Raw genomic sequence first — 26304 nt, forward strand, 5'->3', positions numbered from 1 at the left:
GCCCCTTTCTCCAGTGTATCAGGGCCTCAGCTGCCAGAACGGCAGCCGCTGAGGCCCCGATCCGCCGCTTTTCAGGCTGCGGGGAAGCGGCAAAACACCGCTTCCCCGCAGCCTGAAAAGGGGTGTCCTTGGGGCTTCAAGCCCCAAGGACACCCCGCGGCAGCAGGGAGGAGGAGAAAGGGGTCGCTTGGCCCCTTTCTCCCTTGCTTCGCTGGGCGCAGCCGTCTGAAGGCTGCACCCAGCGACGCAAAGCGGTGCCGCAAACCAGGAAGGAGCTCCGAAATGGAGCTCCTTCCTGGTCTGCGCTAAGGGCGCACTAGGCGCCCTGGCGCGGAGCGAGGACGTCACATCCGTGCCACCCCATATAGAGGTGGTGTGGCCATGACGTCCTCATGGCGGCGGCCGTCTGGAACGGCCGCCGTCATTTTTTACGCGCAGAGCGTGTATTAGGGTTAGGAAGGTGCAGAAGCACCGCACCTCCCTAACCCTAGTACGTGCTCTACGCGTACTTTAATGGCGGTGTGTAAAGCGCCATTGTATTTTTTCTTTCTTTCATAAGTTATCTTAAGTCCCAGCCTGGACAGATGGACAAGATCTTTGACAGAAATGTCATAGGATCAGTAGGTAATCTATATGATTCCATTAGGGGCAAATCATCTTGTAAGATCCACCAGGAAGGGCTCTGACTAGGTCAAGGAAGTCAGTGATCTCCTCAGAGCCAAAACATTCCCATTTAGAAAAAACAAAACATATCCTGTGTACGACTTGCCACATCTACTTAATGAAATGTACATTTCATTGAGGATGTAATGGAATGTCAAAATAACTAAATCTGCCTGCATTTGTTCTACAAATGCTGCAATTTGAATCTTAACATGACTAAATGTCCACATTAATTCATGTGTTAGAACAGTAACACATATTTTCTAGACAAATGTCAAATATTGCAGCATAATAGCCGATAAAATGACAGCTAATTGAGAGTATGCCAATCTGCCATCTCACACTGTGCAGAGAGAAACATAATCAATGCTTTCCATAATCCATGGGAAGATGGTTATATGAAATCATCAGCATGAGCTCTTGCTCTCTTCTTCAATGTTTCTGAGGAGGGGGATAGACTCTATATAACACTTTTTTTATACCTGCCTGTTTCTCCAAAGAACTCAGAACAGGTTACATATCCCCCAAAAGCAATTTCCTACTGAGATTACATAGCTAGCCAATTAAGTGGGAGAACAGACATGACAGAGACTAATGCTCAGCTGGTTCCAGCAGCACAATATTGCAGACAGAGGTAGTGTGACATTGTGCATCACTGTGCAATCAAGATTCAAAGCAACTTTGTAGTAATAATTTCATATGCCAGGTCCTAGCTCTATAATACAGGAACCATGAACAAAAATTATCCCTGAACATGTGCAGAAAGGAATTTGATTACTTTTAAAAAATGCATAAAAATTATGTGAAGAATGCTATACAGCTCTGAAGGGGTGGAGGGGTTTGGAAATCAGGTACCAGGGTGAGTCACAGGAATTTTTTAAAGGATATTCTTTCACTTAGGCAGGGTGATGACAAAAGTTCATTTTTATTTCCCACAGAGGCATGTTACCATATATTTCGGAGCAAATACATCAGTTAAAAAATATTATATGTCCCATGTGTTAAATATGAAATTATTATTATTATTATTTGAGACAATTAATCTGAAATTAAACAATAAAATAAATAAGGTATTCAGAATTCTGAAACAATTTCTGTAACATTTACCCCCTCAAGCACAACTTGGCTTATACAGTTACAAATGAAAAATAAATTATTTCCTCACATATATTGTCTATACATTTAGTAGCAGAAATGGTTCGGTTCCCATTTCACTTGCTTCTCTTTATTCTTGGGCCATTTAACATTACACAATTATAGTACTATGAATGTATTTTAAATGCTGGAGTTTCCTCCTATGCAATGCTGCAATTTTCAGTGTAAGGAGGGGCATTTTAAATTCTCAGCTAGAGAGCTCCAGTGCCTCAGAAAATGGATTTCAGGATTCTATATAATGAGGGCATGATTCTTAAAGTGGAATCACAGCACAGAACAAAGGACCTTAAGGACCTATAGTACTGGAACTAATTTCGAAATTAGCATTATCTTTGGGCCCTTTACTCAAAATGGTTATTAGCAGTAGCGGAAGGAATATAAATAATCTATGTTTTGTAAGGTAAGTTTTAGTAACTCTTACTGATAAGATTCTGAACATACAATAATATTATTTATGATATAATGCAGTTTAGTTTGTGGAGAGTCTTTGTGAGTCATGAGGGCTGGAACCACCCATTTTTTCTTGTGGGAGGAATGGCAAGATGCCTCATGTCTTTCCCCAAATATTCTCCAAATATTTCAACTTGCAATTACATTCAATATAAACTCCAGAGTGAGGCGTTTGTAAGACAAGAGGATGGTATGTATTCTCTACAAACTGTACATATGTGTAAGGACTTTCTTCCTTTACTCTTCTACATGGGTTCTGGATACCAGGAAATTTTATATGATGTATGTTCAGATCCAGATAGATGTCTTCTATCTGGATACAGCAAAAGGGCACTAAGTTAATTTGCATTAGAGTTTGTTGGAAAGACAGCACAACAATTTTTTTCAAAAACAAACTCTTGGTGAGTACAGGGATTGCTACCAAGTCCTAAGACCTCTTTCCTGAGGATTAAAAATGATTGAGTCTCACAAGTCACACAGTGGTAGCATATAGGGGAAGACAGTCCCCCATGGCTGCAAATAGAGGTGAAGTTTAGCATTATCAACTGGCAAGTACTTTTACAATTTTGTATCACTAAGCTCTCATTATCATTTCGAAATTGATTGCTGCTGTGATTTGCTTATAGCAGTGATTCTTTTAAACCAGCTTTCCTCATGTTAAGTACTGGCATTGATTCTGGAGGCAATATTTTGGTGAGCTAGTATTCAAAATCTGCTAATGTACTCTGCTTTAAAAACAGTACTCTTCTGAACTTTCCCCAAGATCACTAATAGGGTTTATTTTACTAATAATCAGATCAAAATAAGTGAATAAGTATAGGCATTCCAGCACAACAGCAACACTATACATGAGTTAAAATATTCTATGGCAACAATTCCCCTAAAGTTCCAAATATTTCTCTTTTTCTAAGAGTGCAGACTCAATCTTGGATTACATCTGAAATTTGCCTCTGAGATTTAGTAGATATGGCCTCTCCTCTTCCATCGCCCCAAATGAGCAAAAACAACTTTTAAAAGAAAAGGAAAAAGAAACAATTTTAAACACTGATAGAGCATAGCACATACTAGATATCCTCTCAGATGGAACACAATAAATTGTTTACTGAAATCTAGAAAGAGAAAAATAAACCAGCTAACCTAACCCAAGCAAAGCCCATAGGAGAAGAGTGAAGAATATGCATGACATACTTCTGGATCTTGCCTATCAAACTCTAAACACCTATGAGCAAGCTGTAGCCTACCCGAAAGATAGTGTGGCCTATCCTTAAAGTATCCTCTCTTATATTGCTAAGTTTCAGATCAACCTGTTAAGCTGTTTTGTGGTGACAAGTCTTGGAACCTACTGTCCACTCCTGATTTCTGTTGGAAATGTGATTAATCAGATCCACCCTTAATGCAGGACTATATAATAACTGCCAGTCCATTATATTTCTGGGGATGTTCTGTATCTCAGATAGCCAGCAAACTTGGCATTCTGCTATCTAGCCTTCAGCCCAACTTTTCTCACGACATGCTATTATTTATAAAGTTACTAATTTAAGATGGGTTGGCTCAAAAACAAGTAACATCTACTTGAACACTCTTCACTTCAGAGGAAAGAAGCCTCCTTGCTAACAATCATGTGAACATGGTACCCTAAATTGGGCAGAACTTTAAAAGAAAGTCTTAGCAGTACAGTGGAAGTCACAGCACACACACACACAAAAACTAGCACACCAAAATCTCCATCCATTTATATTGGTAACAAACATGGATGTAAAAAAAACCAAACAAATTTATCTATGATCAAAGTACCAGCAAACAAGAATATTTTAATCTAAAGCTTTGCTTACATAGTTAAAAACAGTTAGCAAATGAATACCATTTGCTAGTAAGTACTGAAGTAATGATGAGTGACCTTGAAATGGATGAGCCAGGAAAGAAACAAAACTAGCAATGGAAATATTATTCAGATTAGTGATGAGTGGAAAGATGAGGTGTTTGGATAATTAACATGTATCTAGATCCTAGCTTGTCTTGTTGGATTTTAATAGCCTTAAAAACCTGTTCCTGTATAACAGAATGCATGTGGTCATAGTATGCCATTATCATAATGGCAGTAAGCAAATTCTCAGTGTAATGGACCTTATAACTTCAATTTATCACTTTCCTTTCTCACATGATATTTCACAACACAAACTATTCCAACCTTTTTCCCTTCCTTTTTTCTCTCAGATAGGAGTCAATTAGTTTTGTTGTACACCTATCTGGATCACAGACGTATACAGATTTATGAATACGAGTTTATATTTTATGTAGGTTTGCTAACTTTGGGGCAGTATAGATGGGCGGCTGTAAGCCACCCCTTCCTGCCTCAGGTTGATGCTGCAGCAGCCACACACTGTGGCACTGACCCGCTCCCTAAAAGAAGCTGCTCTGAGCAGCTTCCTGGAAGGGGCATCACAGGTGCGCTCGTGCACTATGATGACCCTCCTTCTGGCCAGTGCCATTTGGACGCCGTGTGCCAGAGATGTCTCATGGTGTGTGCCGTGTGGATGGATGTGCACCATGATGGTGGCGGAGCCGCTGAACTATGGCTCAGAGCATGTGAATGCTCCACCCTAGTTCAGCCCTACTATGTGGTCAGGCAGGCACAAAGTTTGACTATTTGTTTATAATTTGACTGTCCTTCATCTGCCAGGGTATCAGGATTGATTCTTGACAAGAGAAGAACATGAGCACAATAGGAATTGTTTCCAGTATGTATCTTTAGAATAGAAGTTATAGATGGCATTTGCTCATTAGATGCTGCCATTTTTAGTATCTTCATAATGAATCCATGGCTCTGTCAAAAACACATGTATTTTTATTTTCCTGTGTGTTTGTTTGTTCTCCTGGTATCTTAATGCCTTGAATTTTTCTTTCTGCTGGTGCCACATATTTTAGAATGTGCAGGTTGCTCCAGAAGATAGAGATTTGCCTTTGGGCAGGAATTAGCAACAATCTCTCCCATTTCTTTCACTTCTGAAGTATTCTAGTAATTGAAAACAATTTGAGGATCAGAAATTCTACTGTTGTGAGCAATCTAAAAACAATTCATATATTCTCCTGAAATGTTTTTGTCCTCTTTTAGGGCTATGCTTCCCCCTCTGCCATCTTTTAGAGATGGAAGTCAATGTGCACCTTCCAGAGATCCAAAAGGAGAGCTCTGCTCATGCAATGAGGGCCCCTAATGTTCTAACCACTTCCATTAGCAATCATCCTTAAGGCTCCTCCTACAGATCAGGGGATTCTCTTGCTGCAATGCAGGCGGGGGTGGGGGGGTAGAAAATCAACTTGAAACTGGAGACCTCCTTTGCATTACCAGAAGTGTCCCCAGATGCTGCAAGGAAATCTTTAGACCTGCTCTATGGGCTAATCATGGAAACTTCATCTCACAGACATGAGAGGGAAAAAATCGGGAGCCTAATGGTAATCTATAACACAGATAATTTTTTTAAAAAAATTGTACAAATTAATTTGTGTAACACATGGTTATTTCTGTGGGAGGTTTAGACTTTAATGGGCTCCAAGTAACCAGAGAACTGGATCCTGCTTATTTACCAAGTGCTACTGTTTTGCCTGACACACTTTTGCCTGCAACATTACCTCCAGGAAGTATGTTTGCAGCTGTCCTCTGGATTGGCCATCACTTTCATTCAGTGAACTGGGTTGCTAGGGGATATAAAGAAGAAGTGTGACCCACATTCTTGGGTTTTAGTAACTAATACTGTAGTGCAGTCACCATGCTATAACTTGTAGCTGTTTCAGAAATATATTAGTCACTCAACTTCTAGGCTTTTTTCATGCTTTCACATGCATTTTTCAAGATCTTTTTTTAACTGTTGTTTCAGCTTCTGGACATGTTTATATTGCAGTATGAAATGGCAATACTATGTCATGTTGATAATATGTTATGATTAATAAGACACACAGTTGTTATCATAAGCTATTAGCAATATTCACTGTTAGTTTAGTGAAGGGAAAAATGGGGAAAGGTTTTCTAGAATTATTGTGCCTTCCTGTGATTCAGCTTCCTGCCAAACCAAGACAAACTATTGTTGGCAAGGTTTTTCCTGTATGTAGAAAGTAGATATTTGCCTTTTTATTGGAAATAAAATGTAGCAATAGAATAAATACTAAACATTCTTTAAGAAATAGTATAATTAAATAGTACAAAATGTTTACCAAAAACATTCCATTTCATCACTAGGAAGGGGGAAAAACTAGGCTAGGAAAATATTTGGGATTTTAAAGATGAAAAGATTGCTTACATTAAAAAAATAAAATCATACAATATATTGAAACAAACATAGTAAGCTAATTTAAGATCCTATGAGGGGATGACAATACCCTCACCCTCTAAAATCCCTAAAAATGAGGGAGTCCATCCATCACTTATTAAAACAGAAATATAAAATTAAGCATGCAATGTCCCATTCATTTTAATAGGGATGTGAATTTTTTTGCCATTAAAATGAATGTCACAAACATATATCTAGGTACTCTGGAATCCCATGAATCCATTCAAATTGATTGGGTTGGGATAGCCAGCATGGTATAGTGGCTGGGAGACAAGAGTTCAAGGCATACAGCACCAGATCAACTTGAATGTACATAAAAACAGCCCCAGAATCCCATGAAGTGACCAAGTCTATATGGGACTGTAGGAATCTGTCCACAGGTTCACTGTTTGGTGTCTGCTGCACTGTAATGCATGCAATACAAGCCACACACATTATCACCATGGGCCTATCAACGTTAGAATGGTTATACTCAACCACACAATGGTAATATGTTTGAAACAGTTTTTTGAACTCATATAACCATTTCTTAATTACATTGCTAATAAACAAACAAAAAAAGCTTTGAAATCAGTAATTTCAAAGCTCAGTCTGAGTGTTCTGGTGGGGACCTTTTGATGTAGACAATCTTCTAGTTCTAACAGTAAAATAAGATTAAATAAAATGTGTCTGCATAGATCATTCACACATCCCCTTTGGATTGTAGCCAGAAAATATATCAAGTATAACGTTTAGTGAGCTGAGACTTGTCTGAGTAAAAGAATACAAGGGTACTGGGATATGATTACAAATATAAATATGATATCACAGAAATAATGTAAGGAAAATAATTCTACTGGCATTCTTTCATTTAAAAAATTTGTCATGAAGAAAAACCAGTTTGGTTTAGACACTGCTAAATATGTTTACAGAAAGTAAGGATGTCTAAGTACAAAGGGGAAAAATGCCCATCTACTGAACTATAGATGATTGTCAAACTGGTCTTTATGCCTCTAGCAGATTCCCTAAATCACCAGAGCAAAGGTTAGGAAATGCATGCTGATATGTAAAAGAAACATGGTAAGCATGCAAGTTAATGAAAACTCAAAATGAAATATGGAATGAACTACCACGACAACAAAAATGCACACTAAAATAGTTTCATGCTTAGTTATTTCATAGAACTGTTGTATGCAATTCAGTAATATATGATTTAAAAAGTGTCCAGAAATTTAGAATCATTATCACCATTACTCTCTCTGAGGCACAGCACATTCACTGAAGAGCTTTAGTTTATTCTTAGATTTTCATGCAAATATCAACTGCAATAAATTGGGAGCCAGGGTAGATAAAATGCAGATTTAATAAAACTGTCCACAAAAATTGCAGAAGTGAGGTAGAAAAAATATACTTACCAGAAGAGAATTAGGTTTATTGTTATGGTAGTAATTTTGAGTGAAGAAATCTGTGTTATGGTCCAGTCTATTATGCCCTCCATATTTTGAAGCATCAGAATCCAGTACAATTTTATACTTAAGGTAACAGTTAAGGACTTTTATACCAAATGAAGTATAATGTGAAATCACTAAACAAATGGAATTGAAGATGGTAACAAGGGGGAAAAAACTCATCATGTAATTCAAAATGTAACAATTCCAACTGCATTTTACCATATTTTAGCAAAGTATATTAATACTATTTTACAAACTACATAAGAGAGGACAGTGTAAACTGTCCAGTGTAAACTGTGAACTGTGTATGTAAAAATCCCTTAAGTGTTAAAGATATGAGATACATTTGTCCATTTCAATGTTTGTTGCAAGAAAAGCTATACCTCCTGATCCATGCCCTATAATTCAATGGAAACTGTTTCAGTGTAGGTATGTACAAGTTGAACTACCAGCAAACTATCCACTGCCCTGCCAGTATCTATGTACAAAGCAGAAATACAAAACACAGTGACTGTAAGACTATACAGTGCACCCGCAATATACGCAGCTTTCAGCATACCTAAACAATGACTTCATCTGGATTCAAACAACAGAAACAAAAATCTTCAGCAGAACATCAAATGGCATTTTTTGGGTTCTTCCACACACATGGATTTGTGGAAGGTACTCAAGTTTAAAACATTAACCTTGCTCTAAGGAACGTTCTTCTTCTGTGGTAATGTTTTCTCTTATAACACTATAGCAGGACCAGGGAAAGTATAGCTTGGAGGCTTAGAGTGACCCCCCCACCTCCTTTTTGTGGTCCCTCAATCTGTCCTGGAAAAAAATACATTTAAAACAATCACATCTAAAATAATGATGAGGTCAGCCTCATAATTGCCAGCACAAAGCACTGCAGGGACAAGGGGAGAGGGAAGGGCTGCTTTTGATGACTCCTCCTTTATCTACTCACACTTCAGTAGCTTACTTGCAACCCCTGAAGCAAAGAAAGCAAAATGGCAGCAGAGATCAGAAGAAATTTCCCTACAAGCACCTATAAGCTTCAAGGGGACTGTCATATTTAATGCCACACATGACCACAGCCAAGATGACTGCCACTGCCACTTCATGTTCCCTGCTTCTACAGCTACTCCTTTTGCCTTGTGGCAGCATAAAGCAGTGTAAAAAAGACAAGGAACACTGCAGTTCTTCACAGGCACAATGAGAGGAATGGCCAGCAGGGATTAGTGCTGCTCCAGTTTTCTTGTTCCCTGAAGCAGGAAAGGAAGAACAGTGGTTGCCATTCCACCCCTATGCCTACAAAGCCACACAACATCACCTTTTCCTCCTTCATTCTATTGCTACTTCAACAACACATACTTGTTGTGATCTTGGGATCTGTAGTCCAATAGCATCTGGAGGAAGGTATCATTCCCACCCCTGCTCTAAAGGTTAATCTATTTTTAGTTTCAGGGTACATCAGCACTGCAGAAATAATCCGGTTTTGGACTGCTTTAACTGCCCTGGTTCAATGCTATGGAATTCTGGGAATTGTAGTTTTGTGAAGCATTTAGCCTTCTCTGCCAGAGAGCTCTGGGTCCACAACAAACTAAAATTCCCAGAATTCCATAGCACTAAGCCATGACACTTAATGTGGTGTCAAACTAGATAATTTCTGCAGTGTGGTTGTATCCCAGGTTAAAGCAGACTTATTGAAATAGACAAGAGTTGTTAGAAGCATAAACTTAAGTCTCATTGACTTCAATGGGTCAGCTCTACTTAGAACTAAAACTGGATTTAGCCACTGGTATCACATTTCTGCCTGTCGATATGCATGCACAATTGTATAGGAAAACAAACTGTTTTCATTGCTTTGTGAAGTTGATAAGTGGTAACAATCTTACACTGTACTATACTTTTTTTGAAATCAAATAACATTATCATCTTCAGATAGTTCTCGAAAGCCTAGTGCTGTAGCATTGACAACATTTAATGTAACTTTTTTTTCAGCCTAGAAATCAACAAAATGATGGCAATTTAAAGTTGACTGAGGGTCTGACCTGGCCTTCAAAAAGTTTTAGTAACATAATGAAACAGCGAGAGAGGAAAAAAAACTTCTATCTTAAACAGAACTATAACATGTTGTGAACAATGTTCCAGAACCTTTATTCTCAGCTACGGAAAACACTTTTTGATAGAACCTCCACTAATAGGATTAGAGCAAAATGAAGCCATGCTTGTTCTTTTGATGACTCAAAGTGCTCTAAGGCTCCAGTGTTTGTTCAGCCTTTTGATCAAGTCTGAGGATTGTGATGCTAACAGAATTGCTATCATTTATATCTTTTGACACTAGTCTTTCAGCTGAACTAGGTTTTTCTGAAAAGTTGCAATTGGTTTTATTTATGCATCAAACTGTCAGTGAGAAATTTTCAATATTGTCTAAAAATACAACAAACATTTGTATGTTTAACAAAGCATAAATGCATATCCTAGTCTTAGAGAATTCCAAGTGATTTGTCAGAAGAATTATGCTTGCCTCACATTTCTTCATTTCTTTGGTTTTAAGTGATGCCAAATTGCATATTATAAATTTTAGGTTTCTGAACCAAGTTAACAGGGGTTTTTCTTCCCATCATTTTTGTTGCTGGTGCTTTGTGATAAAAATCCCTGCTTCCAAGCAGTTTATTATAAATAAGAAAGACATTTAAAGAAAGTTACAAATCGTGCTGAACTGTGTCATTTCAGACTCTAGGATTTCTGCTAACATAATTTCTATCTTATTTTTCAGCCAGACCTGGGTGTGAATTGATTTGCATCATAGCAATATAACTAAGAAAAAAAGAACTATCAAAATTTATATGGATTCATTTTTCCATTACATAAGTAATATATTTTCTGAATGAGAACATATATTAATCAGTTGTCATTACAATTAAAGATAGAATTCAATTTAAACTTTTGACTACCTTGGAACTTTATATAAGATATCTGGACCCCCCCCCCCCCAAAAAAAAATCCCCATGCCATCACTTTTTTGGCTTTTTCTTCTACATGATTGTAATATCGTGGAGGTGAGAAACTCCTGTGATCTAGTTTGTTGTAATGGCTAAAGTGTAGGGGGCAGGAAGGGAGCCAAAAAGGAGTTGTGGTTTGTTTGTTTTTTGATCTAGAATTTTTGGATGAAGTTCCAAGAGCGTAAAAAGATTCAATTTAAAGTTTTTTGTGGGTTTTTTGGGCTATGTGGCCATGTTCTAGAAGACTTTCTTCCTGACGTTCGCTAGCATCTGTGGCTGGCATCAGAGATGCCAGCCATAGATGCTGGGGAAATGTCAGGAAGAAAGTCTTCTAGAACATGGCCACATAGCCCGAACCCCCTCCCCCCCCCCAAAAAAAAACAAAAAAAACGATGGATGCTGGCCATGAAAGCCTTCGATTTCACAATTCAATTTAACCTTGGAACTTAATCCAAAATACATAGACCAAAAATACCCCATAATCCTGAATTTTTTTTTACATAACTGTAATAACATTGAAGTGAAAAGACATACAAGCCATTGTAGTGAAGAGGTATGAGTGCTGGACTATGACTCCAAGACCAGGGTTTGAATCCTTGATTGGCCATGAGAAACCATTGGGTGACCATGGACAAGTCACGCTGGAGTTTATCACATTAGCGAGATCCCACAGGAAAACAGGAGTTAAACAAGATTTAAAATACATTGGAGTTTAAACAAAACTTGTGAATTTGGGGAATTTATCACATTAGGGGACTGCCCAAGTGAAATAACGCAAAGTTAATCTGAACACAAAGCAGAGAAAAATGGCAGCTTTTTTACTTTTGGGTTGATCCCAAAGTAAAAAGCTATAGGTTTTCTCTGGTTTGCGTTTGGGTTAACTTCGCATTATTTTATGTTAACTGCAACGCAGTGTGATAAACTTTGGGCATTTCTGGGTTTTCTTTGCTTTAAATCTTGTTTAACTCCCAATAGACTCCACTCTCTCTGCCTCAGAAAACCCACCTGAAAAAAAATATTCACAAGAAAATCATGCAATTGTTATATTCATAAGTCAGAAATGATTTGAAGACACATAACAACAAGAAAGGCCTCTCCAGTGTCCTGTCATTACCATCCTGCACTGGCCTTCTTCATTGTAAAAAACATCTGTAACCAGACCTGCTGTATTCAAGTCTTTTTAATTGTCTGTCTGTCTGTCTGTCTGTCTGTCTAGCATGCAATCTTTCTCCCAGTGTGGGACCCAAGGTGGCTTACAAAAAGATAGAACTTTAAGAAAATTACAGATTGTGCTGAAATAGAGTAGCTGCTCTTTAACTTGTTGTAAACCACCTTGAGTCCTGCACTGCAAAGAAAGATGGGGTATTGAACAAACAAACAAACAAATGGATATAACCATGTATACAAACATGTTTTTGGCTGGAAGGTAGGGTGAAAAATATACACATGCATGATTACAGAAGTCTCCACCTTTTCGCTACTTTTCAGCAGGGAAAAAAAAGTGTACCACAATAGTTATGTGCTAAAATAGCACTTTTTTTCATCCAGCCTCTAACTGACATAGCAACTGTTTACATAACAATTACCAGAACTGAACATTTTGTTGTTTGATACCATTTCATAAGATTTGTATATAGATTTTAGCTGGGGCTCTCAAACCACAAAAAATGTCTCTCAACTTTAGTTTTTCAGCAATTGTTATATTCGTGCTTGGATGCTCTAGTAAACACAAAAATGTTTAGATAATGTATTTGTCTTTCACAGCCTAGGGATCAAGATCTGCTCTTTGTACCCCTCTTAACCTTAGTTTTTACCTTGTTAACTTATTATTTCCCCTTTACTATGGCTAGATGAATATATGTCTATACAAAATCCTTTTCAGTATGTGCCAAAAGAGGCTCTTGTCTATAAAAGCTGGTATCATAGCAAGCCAGTTACTCTCCGAAGTGCCACTGGACTCTTTGACTTTGAAAGAGGCAGACTGCAATCTAAGCTATAGAAGACTGTAATACGTGATACAGAACTCCATACGGGTCAATGCTTCTCCAGGATTTTCTCTTTGATTAGGCATAAAGAACATTCCTTTATACCAAAGTGAACAGAAATACAACTATTGCAGTGTCCACTGTATATATCAGTCTTTGAGAGCATTTGGGAGCTGTTGTATATATTTTCTACAAAATTTAGCAAGGTTAAATTTAAATAATAGTTTTTAAATGCTAGCTCTATTACCTTTAATCTAATAGCACTCCCCAAAAGGCTTAGAATACTGCACAGTCCACAAATGGGGCATTCAGATATTTAAAGAAATGGCTAAATGGCCCCTTGTTTTATTGTCACACATCTCACAGAGACCTATAAAGAACAACTCCAGTTGTTTTCTCTGGTGCCTTTTTAAACTCAGCACTAGCAAATGAATCTACAATGTCACTATAGTTTATGAATGTAGGGGTAATGTCTCCCACTGGCATTTCTTGTTTAGCTTCTATGATCTACAGTATATGTTACTTTTAATAATTTATCTTTGTTGCTGAAAGCTCTGGCATCTTTAATGGCTGCTTTACATTTATTTACCGCACTTATTGCTTTAGTAGTTTTTAGGAGAAGAGGAAATGGAACGTCCTGAATCGAAAAGGTAAAAATAATTTTAACAATGGTCTTGTATGCAAAATAAAAATATCTCCCTCCTGCATCCCACTATACATTACTTGGTAAGAAAAAATATTCATGGATTTTTTTAATGAATTTATAACTTCAGGGACTGAAAAGGGGGAAAAAACTGGCAATTATTTTTTATACAATCAAAGAGACAAAAATGAATCTGAAATATGTCTACTGCAGGGCCAATTTCTATAATATTCGAAAGTATCTAAAATGGGTGGGCGATGAAGCTGCCTGCTGACATCCAAGGACTGATTTTGCAATCTCCCCAGAACACCCTCATTTTCACACAATAAAAGTAAATTGCCTCTCCTGGAAGGCTCCAGCAGTGGTGAATAACTTCTTTAAATAAGAACCTTTCACTTTATCCAATTGTAGCACTATGATTCTACTTTAACTGCCATGGTTCCATCCTATGGCATTCTGGGATTTGCAGCTAAGGGAGGGACATTTAGAATTCTCAGCCAGAAAGCTCTAGTGTCTCACCAAACTACAAACCTCAGGATTCCACAAGATGTCATGGCACTTAATGTGGAATCATCATATTATAATTGTGGCATGTGAAAGGGTCCTGTTTTTGTCACGCTGCTAACAAGGCTTGAATGAGATTTCAGTATCTACATCCAGGCACTTAAGAGACCAGTATGGAATGAAGAAGCGGAACCGGACAGCTCCAAGGTAAAGAGATTTATTTACAAGTGCTAAGTATAAGCTATATACAGAGGCAGGAACTGTATAAACCAAACAGAGTTCCTCTCTGACTCTCAATAGCCCTCACACAAAAACTCACCAGCTCCACTATGTAACCCACTACTGTAACCCGCAAGTAACACACAACCTTATATATCCTTGGGTGATGTAACCACTCCAGCACATGACATAAAACATTTTCTCATCGCACAGTCATATACACATCTGTGTATTGCAGAATCCACATCGTAGTGTCTGGCGGCAAGGATATTTATCTACATGTCCTGGACTTGTCAGACAAACTACACACATAATGACTTTGCTGTTCTATAGAAGTTAATTTCCCACAGCCAACATGGCTGACAGTTTTTTGGGTGTTTGTGTATGCTGCTTAACATGGAAAACCCCTCATTTTTTTTTTTTTTTAAAAACAGGCTTCCGGTTTTGTTTAATTTTCTTTTTTTCTTTTTTGAGTTGTCCATGTGCCCCCCATCCCCAGACATAACATTGGTCTCCCCCATTTTTTTTTTTTTTTGAAGTATTAGTGGAACTGTGCAAATTCTCAGATTATATATCTCCCTAGAAAAGCATGTTTCACGACAGTACCATCTTATGTCAAAAATAGATGGCAGATATATGGAAATGCTTAAGATTATGGAGCAGCCACATCATGAATAGACTATAATAGTCATGTCTACCATACTGAGTTATTTAAGAAAATCTGAGTTTGGGGATGCAATGTGAGATTTGGCTTAGTGTAACAATGTATGAATGCAGGGCAGGAGGTCCTGTATGGCAGGGGGTTGGACTGGATGGCCCTTGTGGTCTCTTCCAACTCTATGATTCTATGAATAATTCAAAATTGAAATAATGATTTTCTTAATATATTCCTAGGTCGTTGTCTATTTTCCTTCAAAACTCCTCCAGTAGAATAAATGTGTGTGAGAGAAAATAAACAAATGGCAATAGTACACACATGTACACAATTATCTAGAAAACTGGGGGTAGCTTAACATATATGGGATATATCAGCTACTATAGTCATACATATACTACTATGTTATGATAGCTTGAAAACATGCTTTACTAGTTAGAACAAATAGGCTGGGAATTTCCTTAATGATTAAAGTAACTAAACCAATCTCAACTGTTCCAGTTGTTTAAAGTGTATTTCTTATTTCCCATGGCAGTTGCTATGTTTTCTGGGACTGAAGTTAAAGGTGAAAAGACATGGAAAGCTGATGGAGGCAGATTCAAGAATTAGAATTATTACCTGACAGCAGGTACATTCATAAACCAAATGTAATGATTGTCACTGATGCCTCTCAAAAATTGTCTTTCTCCAAATCAAAAGGAAGTCCTAGTGATGCATTGCCACTAATTACAGTTAATTAGAAGGAATTCGGTGTGATTAGTTGCAGTTGGTCACCTGAATTATTTTTCAGTATTTATTTGGGATTTTATATATTATATATATTTCCAGTTACCCATTGTTCATTTATATTTTAAACATATTTATTTACTGTAATACATGCATGTAACAGATATGGACACATGTGGACAAATTGTATAAAGTCTGCACCCAATATTTAGAATTTCTGAAACCATTTCATTCATATTCATTCTGATAATTCAGACTTTAGCAAGTTCCTTTTACAAATGTCTCCTCATTAAAATTTGAAATGAGAGCTAAGTACTTTCATTACATGTCTAATACAATTATTTTAATCTCTTGCTCTAGCTCAAGTGTGGCAGTAGATACTAATGGTAATCTACCTGAAAGCAAAGCCAAATGTTTTACCCTTACCATTTGTTACCTCCTAAGGAACAGATCCAATGAACTCTTGAATAGAGTGAGCTTAAGACAGGAATCCTAATAATATCTACACTATTACTTACTTAATTACAATGTTTTTATGATGTTTTTAAACAAATTCTTAAAGTGAAGCATTCATTTTTAATCTTATAGAGGCTTAATGACACATGAAGCATCATTAGGTAAATTTAGACCAGATAGGAAGAGCAAAATTAGTATTTTATAATCAACTTCTCTCACAGCAGAAATGGTAATTGTTATTTATGAAGATTATGATATGGCATAATTAAGACCTTTTGTTTAGAGAAGGCTGATGAAAATTTATGCCTAACTGATGAAAAATGCTGTGAGCCAGTATTTATTGAGGAGTCATGGAAGAATTATTAGTTTCCATACCTTCTGGTTTCATTTATGTAGACATTCATCAGAGTCATTAAAAAAAAGAAAGAAACCAGTCTTGTCTATCACAGATAAAAGAGTCTTCTAGGAAACTATTTTAATGGCATGCTAAAACTACTGCAGTCTTTTCATACAAGCTGCTCCGAATATTGTGAATCCTTGGTCCAAGGATGCATTCCATTAACTTTGATACAGATTAAGGCCACCATTTGCTATCTAGTGAAAAATGTAGGAAGTAAATTTTGTCTTAGTGACAATTAAATGGCTTCAGACTATATTTTGGGAATATCCTGAATGATGTTTTCCTTCACAGTGAGGTCATGATATAGGATGTATGAAATTATTTGTGAAAAGACTATAAAGAAAAGTATTTATGCCTGAATGCATGCAAAATTTAACACCCTACAGACACACAAGAAAAATGTAAGTCATATTTTCTGGCCTATAAGTACAATGAATGTTGAGCCAGTACATTATCAAATCCTGTGCTGTAATACCATACGCATGTATCACCATTGTAGTGCTCTACATGTGGCTGTGCAAGTTGTAAAAGAGGGTGGAATGAAAATGTATAGCTGCTGCAATTTTTCCTTTGTTCAATTTTTTGTTCATTCTTGTCTGGAACCTTATTTTAGGTAGATATGGCTGTAGCTGACTAAGAAAACAGATATAATGGGGACTTCTGATTTATTGTATTTATAAATCACTTTCACATGGGATTTCTATTGGTTTCATGATACTACAACAGGCAGACTTCTTTCTTTTCAGCATGGTTTCTGTAGCATGTGCTTTCAGAACATAGCTAACTATAGAGAATGCATGTGGCCTCACATTTGGAAGTGTATACTAATTGGAATTGATTGTGATTGATAGACTGTGATCCATGGATTGTGGTCAAGTAGGGCAAACTCAACTGTCAGCTGTGACGATCTCAACAGGAGCTATCAGTAGATATCTTTCATAAGCCTGAATATATTGGAGGTTATCACTTTCATTTGTCTATTTGCCAACTGTTAATCTTAACTTTCAAATGTACAAAGTAAAGATACATCTGTCTTGACCAATAAATCCAAAGAATAATACAGTATTTCAACAATGATAACTGCAATACTACTATACTAATCACAATCTTACAGCTAATCAAGGCTGATCAATTTATGTTAAATTAAGATAGGAAAAGTCTTAAGCTGCCTACCTAACAAAAACGTCCTAGAACATTTTAATGCATTAACTAATACAGGTTGAGCCTCCCTCTCTGTAATTTCAAAATCTGAAATATTCCGAAAACCTAAACCTTTTCCATATGTGGCTGAGATAGTGACACCTTTGCTTTGTTTCATGAACAAAATTATTTTTAAAAATGTATAAAACTACCTTCAGGCTGTGTAGAAGGTATATATGGACCATAAATTAATTTCATGTTTAGACCTGGGTCCCATGACCAAGAAATCTCATTATGTATGTATATGCAAATACAGGTATTCCAAAATAAATAAATAAATATAAAAATTCTATAAACCACTTCTGGTCTCAAGCATTTTAGGTAAAGGCTATTCAAGTGTAAAGGAATTCACAGTATATTTTTGTCAAAAGTAAATACAAAGTTGCACTTACCAAGAGTCACTGTGTATAATGCATCTTCTGAAAAAAGCAACAAATATAAGGTTTTGCAAAAATAAAACATAAAATAAAAATAAAAAACCCACCCCAAAATGAAACAAAATATGCCAGAGGAAACCACTGAAACCTTGCAACTCCCAGGAGACTCCAGTGTGCAATCGCATTTGTGGAACTGAGGCAAAGCCATATCGGTAAAGTATATGATACGGCACAGAAAAAGCCACATTGCTAGAAATTTGAATTTCATTCTAAAACAACCTTTTAAGTATGCATAAATAAATAAATAAATAAATAAATAAATAAATAAAGCACTTTTCAACAGCAGGGAGAAATATTCCCATTTACTGAAATTAACCTTAACAGATAAAGCACCTTGATGGAACTTGGCATTTGGCTGATCCTAAATTAAATTCTTTGTCTTCATTTCATATAAAGCTTGAATTCTAATATCCAGGGACAGTTACATAACTGCACTTCAAAGCAGTGAGAAAACTAAGCAGCTACAAAGAAACATCTTTGCCTTGGGCAATCACACTCCAGTGACTCATTCAAGTGACCTTATTTGCTCATTAGAAGCTCTAGGTGCAGGTTGCAAATGTCAGGGAGCTTTAATTTACATCTTTAAAAAGCACAGCTACCTGAATGTTAATGCTAATCCTTCCTAGATCTCAAGCCACATCTAGCATTATTTACTTCACTGTCCTGTCCACATGCTGTCCCATCCTAGTAAGAATTTGCATTAATATATCTTTACCTAGCTATTTGATGCTCTGTGTAGTATGCAAAAGTAGAAGGCTTGTATGAGAACTAACCATTTCTTGCAGAATCTTTATACAACTTTAAAAAGAAAATCAACATATGTTTCCAGCCTGAATGAACAATTACAATGACGTTATCACACACACTGAAGGCCAAAAACAAAGTTTTAAATAACATAGCCTGGAGGCAAGGGCAATAGGATTCCCCCCTCCTCCTTAAATTGTGAATTCTTGTTTCAGTAGATAAAAGGAAAGCATGGTGCTTGCTGAAATTCTTCTCTGTACACCAGAACTGAGCATTACATTATTACCAAGGGCAGCATTTTATAACACGTATTATAAGAAGCCTGCTAGTCTCTGCCCCTTCTGGCTTACCTGGGATTCCTGCTGTTGTTCTCAGGGAAGCAAATAATGAAAAGTGTGTATCAGAAGGCAATGTAGTGAGAAGAGCTCCATCTAGCCAGAAGGAACACAGGCTGCAGAAAGGATTCTAGACTTCCTGATTACAAATAGCCTTTTTGATTTGGAAGGGAGGGCTTCACAAATTCATAAATTTTGCACAAATGATCTGTTTTAAAATGGCTGGAGCCTTTACATGTCTAGAAGGTGAGTGATTCATAATAAAAAAAATATCATTTTCCAATACTCGATAGTAGTCTAATTAAACAGGCTGTGTCATTACTTAGTGTGGAAACTCCTTGAAAGATTCTTTACTCTATGTGCACATGAGTCTTAATGCAGTTATGGAATTCCTTATCGAATGACATATAGTTTAGTATGCGTCATCAAGCAAAGATTTCCATAACTAGATGAAGATAAAGATTTAATAAACATACAAGTTGACATTCATAGACCACACCATAGAGTTCTTCAAGAAGTGCCCACCCCCTTTATTAAGTGTGCCCTATTATCATGACACAGGATTCTGGTTTCTCATGATGTAGGACTTGAAGGTATGCAATTAATCTCTTTTACCAACGCCTAGGTGGGGTACAAACCGCCAAAAAGAGGCGCCTTCCTGGCACTTCTCTTTGCTCCGCAGGAGCGCCACAGCAACCAAATTGTGCAGTGCTGCTGCAGAGCAAAAAAGGAGTGCCCAGAAGCAGCTCCTTTTGCGGCGTCGCTGTGATGCCACAAAGTGCGAGAGGTGTCATGATAACGTCGCAGCTGTGCTTCCCCGTCTGGAAGCAGCACAGCTGTGACGTCACCATTATGTGCCTGGTCTGGTGGGCGCGCTGCAGCTGTGGCACCCTTGTCACATGCAAGGGTTGCCGGGCATGTGGGCACTCCGCCCACCAGGCAAATCTCCCATGTGATGAGGGTGCCTCAAAGGCCTGTCTGTTCCAGGCCCTAGTTAAAGAATCTTTCTTAAATTACTTTATAATCCCAAAGCCTTCCTGATGGTAATATTACCATAGCTGCTGGTAATAAGGTTTTTCAGCAATAAAATGAAAAACAACAACAACCCCACAACAATCTGATGCTCTTCAATGGTTATGCCAATTGTCTGTGGGACAATGGAAACTACTTCTGTGCTGATCAGGTAAAAGCAGAGATTCTATCTCCAGTCACAGTCTTTCTATCCATGCTTTCTGGATTGCCTGTATTCCTACCTAGATGATGGAAGGCAGATTGTATTAATCAGTCCCATGGCATGATTCGAGCTTCTGATGGATCTTGTAAGTAGGGGGCGGGGGGGGGGAAGGAGTGATGTAGTGGAAAACTGATATTCCACTAATTTAATTTAGAGTTCTGGGACATCACAAAGGTTAATTCAGAAGGTCAAGCAAATCTGAGCACTGAGAAACATTTAACTCCTCTGGCAAGTGATAGCAGAGGCCTCCTTTTTGAACCTGTGTATCCTATAGTACAGAATATATGAAGCACTAAACATTTTCTAGTGCCAATGATATTGATAAAAAAACAATCTGTCATATTGTTCAGGGTAAGCCACTGTTATGCAAGTAAGCTAGAAAATCTTATGCCACCCAAAAGTTACTCAGGGTCATTAGAGAAGTAAAGAAACCAGAACAGGCATTTTTAATTCTTTTGGTTTTTCTAAGCCAGGACCCATATTCTATCATTTTTTAAGCTCTTCAATATGCATTTTTACTTGTCAGTGTTCAAAAATTGCTACTATCATCAGACAAAGCAGGCTACCGTAAAAATATTAATTTTCATGGATGAGATTTTCAAAGCATGAGTTAGAAAGAAATAGCAGCCATTCAAAATGCTGGAGTTTGTGAGATACAAAAGAAATATGCCCTGTCATAACTTCCATTAGCTGACTCCCTAGTAATAGCTGGTTAATGAAGGATTGTGTGTTTTGTGGAGAAATTCACACAGAAAATCACAAATTTGCTGAGTATTTTTATGGTGGTGTTTAAAATGTTAGAAACATAAGACCATGTTCAGTTTAAAAAGATGCTTATTTCTGTTAATGTGAAGAACTGTGGCAAAATCAGCAATAAAACATAAACTACACATTCTCACAAGTGTATCCTCTTTCTTTGCATCTCAGTCTATAAAATGCATTAGTTTCTCTATTTGAAGATCTATTTTTTACTCCTTTTGGTTAAAATAGACATTGTAAGCAATGTAAGCAATTGTTTGTCTTGAGTATGCCTGATGTATTTTCATTCCATTAAATCCTAATCTGACTTCCAGTGAAGTTAAAATAAATGTAGAGAACACATATGAATCAGTGGTAAATACTACCACTCTTGCACAAATTTTCCAGTAACATTTGCTTGAATAAGGATTTGCTTTGGATAAACTTGTGTTGTGATGTGACATCACTGTTTCAGACAAACTATCAGTGGAATAAGTTTATTGAGACTTTTCAGTTGTAAGATAAATCAAGAACAGGGAAATTGGAGCTATCAAAACTTGACTATGAAATTGTACATTAAGTAGCATCTGTTAGGATTCAAGATGAAAGGTAATTTCATAAATAGTGAAAATGGGAGATTTCATGTTTTCTAAAATACAGATTATTTATTTATTTATATTTCATTTTTATGCTACCTTTCTCTTAAAAAGGGACCCAAAGCGGCTCACAAAATAAAAAGTTGATTCTCCCTTATGGAATTTTGAAATATTTCCTACCAAAAAAGGTCCTAGAACAGCGGTTCCCAACCTTTGTTGGGCCGCGACCCCCCATTGGGGATGAAAGTCCCGCCCGCAGCCTCCCTGATTGGTTGGGAGGCTGGGAAGGGGTGGGACTTTCGGCTGCCTACAAGCCCCAGCGAGCTTTGCGGCCAGAAGTCCTGCCCCTTCCCGGCCTCCCAACCAATTAGGGAGGCCGCAAAGGGAAAAGAGGCGGGACTTCCGGTTGCAAAGCCCGCTGGGGCATGCAGTCCCATCCCCTTCTCCCCACGGTTGCCTGGCAGCCCCGGGGAAAAGAGGAGGAGGCGGCCCCCCATCCCTTCGCCTTCGCGGGTGGCTGCACCCGCGGGAAGGAAGGGAGAGGAGGAGGGACCCCCCGCCCCTTCCCCCTCATGGGTGGCTGCACCCACGGGAAGGAAGGGAGAGGAGGAGGGACCCCCCACCCCTTCATCCCCTTGGGTGGCTGCACCCGCAGGAAGGAAGAGAGAGGAGGAGGGACCCCCCGCCCCTTCCCCCCTCACAGGTGGCTGCACCCGCAGGATGGAAGGGAGAGGAGGAGGGACCCCCCACCCCTTCCCCCTCGTGGGTGGCTGCACCCGTGGGAAGGGAGAGGAGGAGAGACCCCCCGCCTCTTCCTCCTTGTGCATGCCCACGCCAGTGTGGGCATGCGCAAGGAGAAAGGGAAAGGAGGGAGCCCCTTCCCCTTTTCCCCGCCGATGCCTGCTCTTGCGCCGGCATCCGTGGGGAGAAAGGGAAGGGGGAGGCGGGGGGATTCCCAACCTGGCGACCCAGGTTGGGAACCACTGTCCTAGAACATTTCAATGCATTAACTAATACTGGTTGAGCTTTTCTCTCTGGAATTCCAAAATCTGAAAGAAAAAAAAAACACCCCAAAACCAAAACTGTTTTCACAGGTGGTTTAGATAGTGACACTTTTGCCTTCTAATATCTGAATGTACACAAACTTTGTTCCATGCACAAAAGTATTAAAAAATATTGTATAAAACTACCTTCAGGGGGTATGGGTATATGAAACATAAATGAATTTTCAGTTTAGACTTGGATCTCATCTCCAAGATATCTCATTATAGGCAAATACAGCTATTCCATAATAATAACAATAGTAATACCAAAATCTAAAACACTTCTGCTCCCAAGCATTTCAGATAAGGGAGACTTATCTGAATAATGCCAATTATATATTTTATAATGCTAATAATGTTTTTTTTTTAATTTTTAAAATCCATATAAAAAAACAAAATAGGCTTAAAACTTACTCTTACCAGCTAATACTTCTTCCCACTGCCAACACATGGAAGTGATGTCATGGAATGTTCATCAACACCTTTGTGACATGGGAAAAAACCAATGTAGTTGTAGATTACAAATCTGACTACAAAAATTAAGAACCACACTAGCAGAAAGAAAAAGAACAGTTTTCAGATATTTGGGTGACATTATCTAGAAGGCAAAGGAATGAAAAAGCAGAAAATGTAACAGAACATAAAACACAGTCCTTCTGGATTAGAATGAAAGCTTAGTGTAGCAGAGGGACAAAAGCAAGTAAACCAAAAGCATCATGAAAGGATTAATGGAAAGTACAGTCATGAACCACTATACATCTGGTAAAAAAGAACTTTTAAGCATGGTAGGAAAACCATTTGCATATAGAAGAATGCAGGCAAGGAAACTCTGGGGGCTACTGAAGGCTCAGAAGCCATCCATATAGATAGGTAAAACAAAACAAAATAATATGTTAGCAGGTGCATATATTACTGCATACTGTTATCTCAGAAACTGCATTTATTAAACTGAACACATTTATTACACAGGGATGGGTGGGTGGGGTCAGAGAATATTGTGGATTGGGTGTTATTGAACAGCTGCTGTTACCTTTTGGAAACTCAGTTGATACTAACAGAAGGAGAAATGAGACTGTTGCTCAAACAAAATATTGTGTTGGTTTTTATCTTGTTCACATAATATAAATAGCAAAATCCATTAAATACCAGAAAGTATTATTTTAAAATAAAATTGCAAAACTGTCTTTATAGTGAGGAGTGAACTACAATAAAATTATTTTAAAATGTGATAAATGAAATTAGAATGTAATTACTTCACAGCTTAAAAATGCTAACAGTTGAAAGCTATGGTCACCGTCATAAAGAAAGTTTTCATGGCTCTGGGGCCACACTGCCACTGGCCTACAGGCTTATTCTTATTTTCTGGACTAGTGGAGGGTTGGTAGGAAACTAACAGGCAAACTGAACAGGTAACAGGTGCTTACAATTTCATCTTTTAAATTATGGGTTCTTGCTATGTCTGAAACTCCCTAATAATATGTAGAAACAATAAAGAAAAGGATATTTTCCTGGTTTTTCGGCACCCACTCTGTAATCTGTATAACTTTTAGATGGATGGAAATTGAATATAAACAGGAGATTTGCCCTCTCAAATGCAATAACTTTATCTGATTCATGCTTCTCACTGATGTAAGCCTGAAAAGAATAAAAAAAGAGGATTAAATTATATACTTCTTACATGCAACTGAAATTAAACAGCATGGAAAATAGGAGAGCATGTTTACTCCCATAGTGAATTCTACCAGGACATGGAGGTGAGGGGGATGATGGGGAAAAAATTAAAATATAATCCACACTTTGTTAGTTGCTTCCCCCTCTATGAATTCAGGTTGTAAAACTATAGTTTCAGTTTTTAAAGAGCTGGAGTATGCTATAAAAGAAGACAGATGTAACAGATAACAAATCAGTTATACGTTTCACATCACCAATGGAGATTTGAGACTGTGTGCACTTGAAGAAACTGCTATGACAGCTAAGGAGAAAATTCTGTCAAAGTTTCTGTCATTGTCTTCACAGTTTTTCTTTCCAAGTGAACAAACTTCCTAGTTGCTTCGGCCAAATGCTGGATTGATGAAGATTTAGGAAAGCACAGCATTGTACTTCTGATGTGCTTCTCAAAGCAGTGTATCTAAGATGCTGCTTGTGTCGCTTTTGAATTCTTAAATTGCTTATCAATTGCAAGTTAGTTTCACTCTGGAAAAGAAAACTGGAAACATATTGCCTGGAGATGTACTCCCCTCACATAAAAAGGAAGATAACGGTTACCCCCCTAATGCAGTGCATAAAAGCTGTACAAAATATTTGCAACATGTTCCTGAACAAAATATATTGTGCTAGTAAAAAAAATCCACCTCCCCCAACAAAAAAATATGTTCCATGCATAAATGCCTGATGAATATTTTAGAGGATTTTTTTTTCTGGAACAATACAGCATCACAGATGGCTAACTTTAAATTCGAAGTATTGAGATGTACATCTAAATTGGATTCCATGTTTTGTTTTGTTAAATCATGTTTTGTTTTGTTTATGTAAAGGAGAACAATTAAGAGAAGCAGGAATTGTGTGGATCCCCGAATACCTCAAACTGATTGTGCCTTCTAAAGAAATTCTGCTCTTTTGATGAGACATCTGATAAGCATGAGAAGCATTGGGCTACACAGTGTGAAAGTCAGGATTCAGTCCTCAGGAGTCTAGTTCGAATGCTATTTCCCCCCACACATGAGAAACCCTGAGCTCATTGGTTACTGAATACTGTATATACTTGTGTACAAGTCTACCTCATGCAGAAGTTGAGGGAAGATTTTAGGGCCAAAATCATGGATTTTGATATGACCTGTGGATAAGTCAAGGGTAAAACTTAGAGTCATGTAACAAAAGATATAAAGGACAAAACAAAAAGAAACACCACTTTCCTTCCTTCTCCCTCTCTGGACTTCTCCTGACCACCTAGCACCACATCTCTGGTGCTGGAGGAGAAGGTTTTAACATCCGATTGAGAAGAGAAGGCAGTGGAGGAAAATAGGATGTTTGGTGGGCATAAAAGCTTTTAACATCAGATTGAGAATGGAGAGAAGTGGAGTTAAATGGGGTGTTTGGTGGGTAGAGAGATATGAAGGAAGAAGAGGATGGGGAGAGAAGGTTTAAATATCTGATTGAGAAGGGAGCCACCCCCTCCCCCCCTCCCACATTTTCCCTGCCTTGGCCACTCTTTCAGAAATCACGGCCAAGGCACACCCAGCAGTACTTCTTTCAGGACCTTTCTAAGCAGTATTACTGTGCTGACCTGTATATAAGTCGATACAGGATTTTGGGACATACATTTTTCAATTTATAGTTGAGTATATATGGTAGCACTGGACTGAGGACTGTGTCCCTC

The 26304-nt window shown here is 37.9% G+C and overlaps 1 protein-coding gene across 2 annotated transcripts in view; it reads right to left on the reverse strand.

Annotated features, from left to right (window-relative positions):
• LOC149319688 (1,4-alpha-glucan-branching enzyme-like) overlaps positions 1-26304 on the reverse strand; it is a 215543-nt gene that overhangs the window by 6440 nt on the left and 182799 nt on the right. Inside the window, exons 14-16 of one of the 2 annotated variants that reach the window (XM_089512204.1) lie at positions 24433-24563; positions 7985-8102; positions 5896-5961 (exon numbers count right to left, since the gene is read on the reverse strand). In XM_089512204.1, the coding sequence (XP_089368330.1) occupies positions 5896-5961; positions 7985-8102; positions 24433-24563 (315 nt within the window). The remainder of the gene's footprint in view (positions 1-5895; positions 5962-7984; positions 8103-24432; positions 24564-26304) is intronic. The other variant, XM_089512205.1, reaches the window with a different exon arrangement.

The sequence above is a fragment of the Sceloporus occidentalis genome, unplaced genomic scaffold, assembly GCF_023333645.1.
Source record: "Sceloporus occidentalis isolate IW3139 unplaced genomic scaffold, rSceOcc1.0.p SCAF_2, whole genome shotgun sequence".
NCBI classification, from domain to species: domain Eukaryota; kingdom Metazoa; phylum Chordata; class Lepidosauria; order Squamata; family Phrynosomatidae; genus Sceloporus; species Sceloporus occidentalis.